The 10669-nt window shown below is 41.4% G+C and overlaps 1 protein-coding gene across 3 annotated transcripts; it reads left to right on the top strand.

The window, feature by feature from the left end:
• Positions 1–1698: 1698 nt before the first annotated feature.
• Positions 1699–4807, top strand: manea (mannosidase, endo-alpha). Of its 3 annotated transcripts, none has more exons than XM_072365537.1 (5): positions 1699–1713; positions 2798–3411; positions 3699–3808; positions 3923–3999; positions 4148–4807. In XM_072365537.1, exons 2-5 carry the CDS (start codon positions 2898–2900, stop codon positions 4779–4781), a joined length of 1335 nt encoding a protein of 444 aa, XP_072221638.1. In that variant the 5' UTR covers positions 1699–1713; positions 2798–2897; the 3' UTR covers positions 4782–4807. The 3 variants fall into 3 exon arrangements, with proteins under 3 accessions (XP_072221638.1, XP_072221637.1, XP_072221636.1); XM_072365536.1 differs by lacking the exon at positions 1699–1713 and adding an exon at positions 1737–1822; XM_072365535.1 differs by lacking the exon at positions 1699–1713 and adding an exon at positions 2127–2142.
• Positions 4808–10669: the final 5862 nt, after the last annotated feature.

Here is a 10669-nt window from a genome sequence, read left to right as displayed (position 1 = left end):
AAAGCATTAACTTGGTATACTCAAGTTGTATTTATCTCTGTTCTTTTTCATGTTTTCTCTCTTGTTATTTTTCTCCTTTCTCTATGACAGCTTGTTGTGTTGTTGTGCTTGTTGTGCCAAATAAAGTAAAAGAAAAAAAACCCGTTGTAAAATGTAATCTGAACTACAATTTCAACCTTTGTTGCCTCCTGTGATGGAAAATGTATTGCTCCTCCTTTAGGAGAGTACTGTGTTTTTTTTCTCTCTGTCTTACAAAAAATGGTTGCATCATCACTTGTTTTTCTACAAGTGAAGTTTCCTGGTTGAATCTGCTGTTTGCTCAACCGAGGTGGCTAAGCCAGGAAGTAAGAATTATCTGTTCCATGCAAACACTCCACCTTTGTATTTGATGATGTAGGGGATACATCATCAAATACAAAGGTGGAGTGTTTGCACATGTACATGAAAGGTACTACCTCCAGTAGGGGTCCTTAGGCAAGACCCCCTTACCCTATCTGCCTACCTGTAAGTCGCTTTGGATAAAAGCGTCTGCTAAATGCATAAACATAAACATAAACATGATGAGTTATTTCTTCCTGTTAAAAGGGAGTCGTTCCTTTCCACAGTCGCCACAGGCACGCTCAGGATGGGAGATTGGACTGAAGACAAGTTTCGGTGCAATCTGTTGGTTTCCTTAGCTAGGATATACATTTTTGAATTGGCTCTATATGAATTAATTGGATTATGATTACAATGAATTGAATTCCAATTGGCTTGAATTGGACTATATTACTTAAGTGCCTTGAGATGACAATTGTTGTAATCTGGCGCTATGTAAATAAAACTGAATTGAATTGAATTGAAATGAATTGAATGAGTACTCATGTAAGTTCAGACTTCTTCAGAGTTGCAGCCTAGTGCTGTTACTCTCTTTCATGAAGCACAATAAACCTTGGGAACGTTGGTGCAGACTCACTGTGCCACCACACCTCCATAATATGTAAACAGCTGTTGAAGCCATAAAACTGGGTGTGTTTGATGTTAGATATCCGACTGATGGCTTTGTCGCAGGCACAGCGGGTTATTTGCTTTTAAGAGGATAATGCTGCTAATGTGTCAACCTTGTAATGGCTGGCTGCTGTTGACAAGTCTGAAGTTCATTGATTGCTCTTTTGAAGTTTGACTGCTCAAAAAACAGAGAGAACCCTTCCCATGTTTCATATGGGACTGTGGCTCCAGTGCAGACATAAATCCACAGACACATATAACATTTCTCATGTTCTGGCCTAACACATTTGGCTCATTACAACATGTGTGGTGCACTTTGTAAGTTCTTGTGCCCACACATATTTTGTAGATTAGACTAGACTGGATTTTGTAGACATCAATTGATCAAATATCATCAGTTAGGCCTATATAGAAACAAACGATCAGTCAAATCTGTTGTTTCCCATTGGCTTTGCTTACCTAATTATCAACATTGCATCATTGTTAAAGCTACGTTTCGTGTAATTACATTCTGAATACAATGCCAGATAAGTACATTGTAATTACAAAAATGAATATATTTCAATTTCTGATACAGTTTTAGCCTGATTTATTTTTCATGTTACATGTTACATGTTTCATGTAATACACCCTCCAGACGTGTGGGGGCGATATTTCCCTCCCTGGTTCAGGTAAACTGTTGTTGGCTGCTGAGGACGCGTGACATCAGCCTTGTATATGTTATGGGTGAGTGACAGCCAACGGTTGCTCTGTCACAGAATCGGTTTAAGATCTTTAATGTTTCCTAGAACAAACTTCTGAATGAGGGTTGTTCCATAACAAGCTGTACAACCGGGTGCGTTTGATGTTAGATATCAGACTGAGATAGCTTTGTCGCAGGCACAGCGAGCTGTTAATGCTAATGCGTCAACCCTTGTCATGGCTGGCTGCTGTTGACAAGGCTGAAGTTCAGGTAGACATAGGTTAGGGACCACAAACTCCGGTCCTCGAGGGCCGCTGTTCAACACACCTGATTCAGATTAAATTGAGCTCTTCAAAAGAGTGTTAAATTCTGCACAAACCAGCTAATGAGGCATCGATTTGAATCAGGTGTGTTGGAGCACGGAAATATCAAAAACCTGCTGGGCAGCGGCTCTCGAGGACCGGAGAGTTAAGGTGACTACATTTATAAGCTCGCTGATTGTGTTTCCGCTGCATTAGATGGTTGAATATTCAGTACTCTTGATGACTTTTTTTCAATGACAGCACAGAGTAACACACCATATTGGCCAGCTATCCGTCTTATTCCATTGCATGTTCGCGTGTGCTCTCATTCGGAGCACAGCGTGTTCCAAAACATTGGAAATGCTCGAGGCACGAGTTAAAACGTGATACTTTGCTGATCTTTATGTCTTGTCTCAGTGAAAGTGGAAGAAAAGCAGCAACAAATGGCCATTTAACTGGTTAATATCTGGTCAGGATGTAATTGTGTTAAAATGAATCTCTGATTTGGTCTGTTGGTGACGCAATAAGGAATTCCCACGATGCACATATACATACTATATTTTTCAGTCTGGGGAAATTGTATTGGATTCAACTTTTGCTAAAATTTAGCGGCCTCCATTGTTATATTACATTTAAAAAAAGAAAAACCGCATATTAACAAGTAGCACATGCTATGGTAAATCACAAGCCCAAATTACAATTCCACATAATGCTCCTATTTCACATAATGTTTATTACCCATATTGAGCATTTTATGCCACTGCACAATTGTTGGTTGGTTCTCTTTTGTCAAACACATATCTCTTGTATGTTTAAACTTTTCCAGGCTGATCCAAGTCTAAGTTCCACGTGGACCGTGTCCAACACCAATCCCACACTGCTGACTCAACCATGAACTATGGAAAGCTTCAAGCTTTAAGTGAAGAATGGCAAGGTTTAGACGCAAATCTTGCATCACATTGATTGCTTTGGTGTTGCTTGTACTCATCGTAACGGTGGTTTTAAAGGCGCTCACACCTGAGGATTCTCCTTTCAGCGGCCCTGAAAGTGTCGCGCTGTTTCTAAACGGAAAGAATGATCCACAGATCCAAGGAGACGACAACAGTCGCTCTGACAAGACCAAAATGAATGACTCCGTTCAGTCGGACAAGGATTTGGAGCTGGAAGCCACACTGAGGAAGTTCCCGCCTCCGAACTACTATCTTCATGCCTTCTACTATCCATGGTTTGGTAACCCCAAGTTTGATGGCAAATACATCCACTGGGACCATCCACAGCTTCCACACTGGGACTTGAAGGTGGCTCAGGGATATCCACAAGGAAGACACACCCCCCCTGATGACATTGGGTCCAACTTCTACCCCTCCTTAGGTGCTTACAGTTCCAGGGATCCCTCTGTTATTGAGGCGCATATGCAGCAGCTGCGCACAGCAGCAATCGGTAAGAAAAACACGACTCAAAATCTCTGTTTAGAGTCATGAGACTCCTCAGAGATTAGAGCCTGTTAAGTCTGTCAGATAAAAGATCCGAATCTGTTTGATTGCGATGTCATGATGCAGTGATATCACGATGAGGCACAAAATTATACCATAAATGTACACCAGCAGCAGTGGAAAGTAGCACATCAGGTGCGATGGGAAAACTATAGCCATATATAACGGATCCCTTGTTCATAAAACTTTTTTTTCTTCTCTTTCTTAAATACACTCTCATTTTAACATTCTCAGGTGTTATTGTTGTTTCCTGGTATCCTCCCAAGATGAAGGATGACAATGGTGATCCAGTAGATGAGATTATGCCTTTGCTGTTGGAGACGGCACATAAGTACCACATTAAGGTGATCAGCAGTTGCTCAGCTGTAATGAGTCCCGAGAAAACATTGATATTTTAAAGATAGAGTGTAATGGTTGATGTGGAGCTTTTTTTTTTCTGTCCACTCTCTTTTTTGCAGGTTGCTTTTCACATTGAACCATACAGAGGAAGAGACGAAGTCAACATGTTCACTAATGTCAGATACATCATTGAGAGGTGAGTACTGATGTGTTTCCACCATGATCTGACTCTCTCAGTGGAGTCATTCTGTCATGATGCATTATTTTACTCAGTAATGAGATTATTTGCACCAGTTTTACTATTTAACATCAGCATTTCTATCTTGTTCCTCTCGTCTCCTCAGATATGGTGAGCACCCGGCGTTTTTCAAGTACCAGACGAACACTGGCAAACTCCTTCCACTTTTTTATGTGTATGACTCGTATCTGATGAACTCAGAGCAGTGGGCTAAACTGCTGAAACACACAGAGAGCAACAGCATCAGGGATACCCCGTACGACGCCATCTTCATCGCCCTGCTGGTCGAGGAGAAGCATAAGAGGGACATCCTGACTGCAGGGTTTGATGGCCTTTACACCTACTTCGCCACTAATGGTTTTTCCTATGGCTCCACTCAGCGTAATTGGAACTCTATTAAAGCATTCTGCGAAGATAACAACCTGATATTCATTCCAAGTGTGGGCCCAGGATATATTGACACAAGCATTCGACCCTGGAACTTTCAGAACACTCGAAACCGCATCAACGGCAAATACTATGAGACTTCGCTGAGTGCAGCGCTAGAAGCCAGGCCTGATTTTATCTCTGTCACATCTTTTAACGAGTGGCACGAGGGGACTCAGATTGAAATGGCAATTCCTAAAACAAGCCGAACGGTGTACCTGGACTATCTGCCCAATAAACCAACAATCTACCTGGAGATAACGCGCAAATGGGCAGCGATATTTGGTGGTGAGCGACGGAGATGGCAAGAGTGAACATAGTACATGTTCTTTAATGGAGGTGCAAAGTAATTTGAAGCAAAATAAGTGAAGTTCCTTTTTCAGAATGCGCAACAAGGGGCAAATGAATGATTGTATGAGAAAATGATTTGCGAAGACACATGGTGACTACGTGACTGTCCTAATTTTGGCTTCAGTGATGAATGTTGGTTTTTGCTTTTGGGTAAATCACTGTAAATATTGGTCTTGTTTATACTGCCTCACACTTTTGGGTTTTCACAAATGATCTGCATGTTCTCTCTATCAGAACCAGCCAAAACATGCAGGCATTTAAAAAAATATATATATATTTTTTTGGCCTTAATCCAAATAAGTTGTACCATGTGTGACAAAGAGTGGTGGAACAACGACACAGTTCAGGACTGAGGAGGCAGAGACAGTAGGTTTAAATGAGAAAATAAGTCTATTGAAATAATACTGCCAGTGATTAAAACTAAACCTAGATGACATGAGGGATAAAAGCTGCTGGGAAAGAAGAAAATGCAGACTCAAAATATAAGAAAGGTAATTTTAGTCACATAAATTAACTAAAATTACCAACTACAAAACAAAATCTTCATAATTATAACAGAAGACTAAAAGCAGGGGGCTGGGGCCTCAGTGGGAGGCAGACTACTGGGAAAGTGCCCCAGTGCCTACTTGCATGCAGATGTGAGGTCCTCACCACGGTGCCTCGCCTCCTATCTGGAGACACCCAGTCCACGCTGAAACTAAAGAAACTTCCTAGAACGCAAAACAAGAGTTTAACAAAAATCCAACAGAACAAACAAAATCAACAACCCAATTGGTAGATGAACAATATCTTAAACCCACACACAAATAAACACGACAGGAAAAACTGGCCAAGGTAAAACAAAAGCACTAAAAACCCAACCTAGCAAACCAACAGGGAAGCCACCCTCAGGACCCAGCAAGAGACAGCTCTAGAAACTGGGCCATGTGAGGCCTTAGTCCTAGTTTATGCTTCTCTGTCGTTTAATTGACGTTATGGAAGACCATAAATTAAGCTTTAAATGCTGCACCGAGGCAGGGGGAGGAGCCTAACTGAGTTTACTTCACAATGGTATTTCAAAGGGAGTCTAAAATATTAACACGAGTCCAAGCGCTTCCAACATTTAAGGCATTCCTATTAAATGGTCTTGCCTTATTAAATGGCCAGCCTTCTAAAGTCCAGACACGTTTGGGCACATTATACACACAGGAGAAAATATGGCAGTGTTTCATTTCTTTTTTTTTTTCTTAATCTAAGCAGTCACACGTGTAGCCTACAAGGTTTCATTTGAAAGTATCAAAGTGCTGAAGAATTGGAGCCATTTTTAAGGTCTCTTCATTTTCACAAGCTAATTAATTATACTAATTAGACTTTTAGCTGATTGGTAATTTTGCGCTCCTGCAACCGCAAGCGTTTTATGTGCAAGTATCAAAACCAACAAGCCTTTTGAGAGTTTGTCAAGATAGCTTTTTCAGCCTTTAAAAACTGCTGCACCTCTTGAACAGTTATTTTATAGTTGCTTAATCCGTAGGATTAGAGCTGAAAGTCCACACCTCACATTTATCTTTGAAATGGCTTCAGTTCAGTCCATTCAGTCCACGTTCTGAAACGTTGTGTCATTTTGCAAATACCTAAAGGCCCGGCCATCTTAATTTATTCATTTTAAATTAATTCAACTCAACGCATACAGAAAGCAGTTCTGAGTTATTTCTCAGTTGTAGAGGCTCTTTACAGTTTCGTGTCATGTGCTTCATTTTCAAACTAAGTTCACGCCGGACACCTTGGATGACTGGTACCAGAGCCGGCTCCATACCACCACTAACAAATCATCTCGCCTTGCTGTTATGCAAAGCTGCTTTTGCTCAGGTGACAGATTGAGATATATTTTGGGAAGATCTGATATCTGAGCTCGACCCTCACTGTTGAGAGGTTCAAAAATTGGGTTATTTCATCCACTGCGGCCTCAGTTTTGATAATTTTTAAATGAGTCTCTACACAATATTAAAACAGTGCCCTTACAAATGTTTCATTCATGAGCTTATTTAAGGTCCAATGGTGCAAACCACATTTGAAAGGCCTTTTGTATAAAGTATCCTCTCTGGTTAGTCATGTTTTAATCTTTTTTTTTTGTTGGATTTGTTATCCCCTAAGCTAATGTGAATAAAATCGTCACTGAACTTGGTGATATTTTGCATGAATTTACTATTTTTTTCAAGCTGTGGTTTTAGAAGGTCCAGGTTGCCTTTTGGCCACATCCCAGTGCACGAGTCTCGTTATTTGCAAGAAGCGTCGTGAGATGAAACCATTTGATCCCGTGCTTCTTGCAGCAGAAATGATTCACATGTTTATCCAAATGTGAAGCTGAAGCAGATTGCTGTTAAATGCACGGACACTGCATAGGCTACTAAGCATCCTACACGCACACACAGAGCCGGCCCAAGGCAAAAGCGAACTAAGCGTCTGCTCAGGGCCCCATGGCTACCAGGGGGCCCCCAAGAGCAAATGACAAAAATGATTCTTTTTATTTTTTGCATGTATGAGTGATGATTTCTACATGATCAAAGATATATTATTGTACAAAAACACGATTTTATGTCAAAGGGGGCTGCAGCCGAGTGATTCTTGCTGCCTCTTGTCAAAGCTCCACTACAGCGGTAATGTGTGCCTCCTGCTGGGCAGTGCGCACTGCTCATTGAAAGCACTGGTGAATGCAAAACGATGTCACAAAAAAGGACATATCCTTCAGGGGCAGAGAAAAGAAAGAGGAAGAGGAGAAAAACACCAAGATAAAGGTATGTTTGCATGTCTTGGTAGTGGAATTTAGTCCTTATTGGTACAAAGTCCACCCTCTCCAAACATCCCAGCTTCACCCTCAACATCAACAATTACTCTGTTTCCCCACAGGCTAAGAGTCTGGATGTCATCCTCGACAGCTATCTTTCCACACCCACATCAACAACTTACTTCCACCTCCGGAACATCAACCGCCTCCGCTCTTCACTCACTCCCAACAGCGCAGCTATCCTCGTTCACTCTCTGGTCACTTCCCGCCTGGACTATTGTAATTCCCTTTTATTTGGTCTTCCCCACGAGCTCCTCCATAAACTCCAGCTGGTCCAGAACGCTGCTGCCCGGATCATCACCAAAACACCATCGATCAGTCACATCACCCCCATTCTACACCAACGCCACTTGCTTTCCATCAAACACTGTATTAACTTCAAAATCCTCCTCTTGACGAAGCACGTTAATTTATGTGAATAAAATAAACATATTCTTTTTTACATCAACTCGTAAGTTATGTGAAACTTCCCCAGGAGCACTGTTAAAGTACTTTGGAGGCACAGAATCAGCCCAGTGCCAGTCAACATCCTCAGGCTCAACTGTGGGTAATGCATCAGGTGAGGGAAAGACTGTCAAATTTCCAAGTATAAGAATTACACCTAATGGGAAATTAATTTGGTCAAAGTGTCTAATTAATATATGTGTATATGTATGTATGTATGTATTTTATCTTAGGTCCATCTCCATCCTCTACAGAGCTCTGTCTCACACCCCCATCCATTGTGCCCACTGTCCCCTCCGTGTCTGCAACCACAGTTGATCTAATTGGTAAGTTAATAGCAAAACACCCTTTAAAATGGCTCATTGTACTGTAGAACATTCCGAGATTGATAATTATGTCCAAAACTGTAATTTAATGTCCTGATAGGTCCTTCTTTTTTTAGTCATTGTCTTTTATTGGTCACTTCCTCAGCAACTTCCACCACAACGTCCCCTTTTCACCATGGATCATCATCAGCTCCACCAGCTGACCCAGCTGAGTGGCCTTCTTTCCTCTCAGATTTAGAGAAGACTGAGCAGGTGATCAGAGGGCCACTGCCTAGGGAGAACTTTTCATCCCCCAAAAGGCATGATGGCCGAAGTTTCCATTATCACTATACCTACAGACAGTTAGTCAAAGGGGAAAAAGTCAAGCGGAGCTGGCTGACTTAATCAAGAAGCAAAGATGCAGTCTACTGCTTTTGCTGCAAATTATTTTCCAGAAAGTCCTTAAAACTAGCAACCGAGGGACAGCAGGATTGGGTCAACATAAGTGCACTGCTGAAACAGCATGAAAATGGTGAAGATCATTGTAGCAACATGGTGAAATGGAAGGAATTTGCCTTGCGTATTTCAAAGGGGAAAACTATGATGAGACAGAAATGGGCCTCCTCGAGGCAGAAAAGAATCGCTGGAGAGACGTTCTCACACGCTTAATCAGCATTATCCGGTCACTGGCAGAGAGGAACCTGGCGCTGAGGGGATCTGTTGTCACATTACATCAGGCCAACAATGGGAACTTTCTAAAAGAAGTGGAACTGATGGCTAAATTTGATCCTGTGTTGAGAGATCACGTGAGACGCATCGACAGTGGAGCAGAGATAAACGAACACTTCTTGGGGTTTCTTCTAGCTCCTGAATCTACTGGTCAAGGCTTGTCTGAACTAATTCTTCAGAGGCTTGAACATCCCCTTTGAGGACTGTAGGGGACAATCTTATGACAACAGTGCCAACATGAAAGGTGCAAAAAAAAAGCGTACAGGCAAGGCTTTAAAAAAAATCCACATGCTTTTTATGTGCCTTGTGGAGCCCATAGCTTTAATCTAGTGGTTTCTGATGCTGCTAACGTGTCCATGGATGCCACTTGCTTCTTTGGAAATGTGGAAAAATATACAAACACTTTGCAGGTTCCCCTCAAAGGTGGGCTGTCTTGAAGAAGCATGTGACCATTACACTCAAGTCTTGGAGTGAAACACGGTGGGAAAGCCGGGTTAAAAGTATCGAACCATTACGCTACCAAGCAGACAAGGTCAGAGAGGCTTTGTTAGCAGTCAGGGAAGAAAAACAAAGAAAATTGAATCAGTTACAGGTCAACTGGTTTTAAAGATGCACCAATCTCAGCAAAAGAGACGTGAACAAATAAACACTGAAGCAGTGCTGAAACAGGTTGCAAACCACAAAAAGACACTTTGCCTATGAGATGAGCCACAATCTGATGCGACAAAGAGGTTGGAAGTATCCTTTTTTAATGCCGTGGTAGACTGTACCATCCAGTCCTTGGAGGACCGCTTTCAGTCCCTAGGGGAAGTCAAAAGCATTTTTAGAGTGCTTTTCAACTTTGGCCAGCTTGATGCACAGACAAGGAAGGACCAGTGTAAACTTCTCAGTGACAAACTCACCTTCGGAGAACAGTCTGATATGGATGGAAGTGCGCTGGCTACAGAGATGGAGAACCTTCCAGAACTCCCTAAAGAACAGATGACCCCATTTGAACTGCTCACCCACCTCTCTCAAAATGAGATCTGTGAGTCGTACCCAAATCTTTGGGTAGCTCTACGGATAGCCAGCACTCTTCCTGTGACTGTTGCCTCTGCAGAGCGGAGCTTTTCCAAGATCAAATCAATAAAGAATTACTTGAGATCTTCCATGGCACAAGAAAGACTGAGTGGACTGGCAGTGATAAGTATTAACCACAAAGTTGGCCATCAGATTTCTTATAGTGATGTCATAAATGACTTTGCCTCCAGAAAAGCCAGTAAGCACAGGTTTTAAGGAGTGAGTGGAGTATTGAGGAAGAACAGTTACAAAAAAAATGTCAAATGTGTGGATTAAGGTAGTTTATTTTCATTTTTTTTTTATTTCATTTTATTTTTTTGCACATTGTTACATAGATTTAAATAGTTTTAAGACCTAATTTTTCAAATTTATATTATGTTATGTTGTGTTTTTTTTAAACCATTTTTGTTAACTTCTGTCAAGTAACTCATTAGAGTTATTGAAGTATTTGCTTGGTATTTTACTTAATTTTGTCATTTTATTGTACAATTGA

Source organism: Leuresthes tenuis, unplaced genomic scaffold (assembly GCF_036924035.1).
Source record: "Leuresthes tenuis unplaced genomic scaffold, fLeuTen1.0.hap1 SCAF_15, whole genome shotgun sequence".
NCBI lineage: Eukaryota > Metazoa > Chordata > Actinopteri > Atheriniformes > Atherinopsidae > Leuresthes > Leuresthes tenuis.
Note: the sequence above shows the minus strand (reverse complement) of the source record. Positions and strands in the feature narration are given on the sequence as shown.

Excerpts from the sequence above, each read along its gene's own strand:
- manea (XM_072365537.1), top strand. The coding sequence starts at position 2,898 with ATGGCAAGGTTTAGACGCAAATCTTGCATCACATTGATTGCTTTGGTG. Across the intron at positions 3,412-3,698 it reads GCTGCGCACAGCAGCAATCG|GTGTTATTGTTGTTTCCTGG; the intron begins GTAAGAAAAACA and ends TAACATTCTCAG. Across the intron at positions 4,000-4,147 it reads GTCAGATACATCATTGAGAG|ATATGGTGAGCACCCGGCGT; the intron begins GTGAGTACTGAT and ends TCGTCTCCTCAG.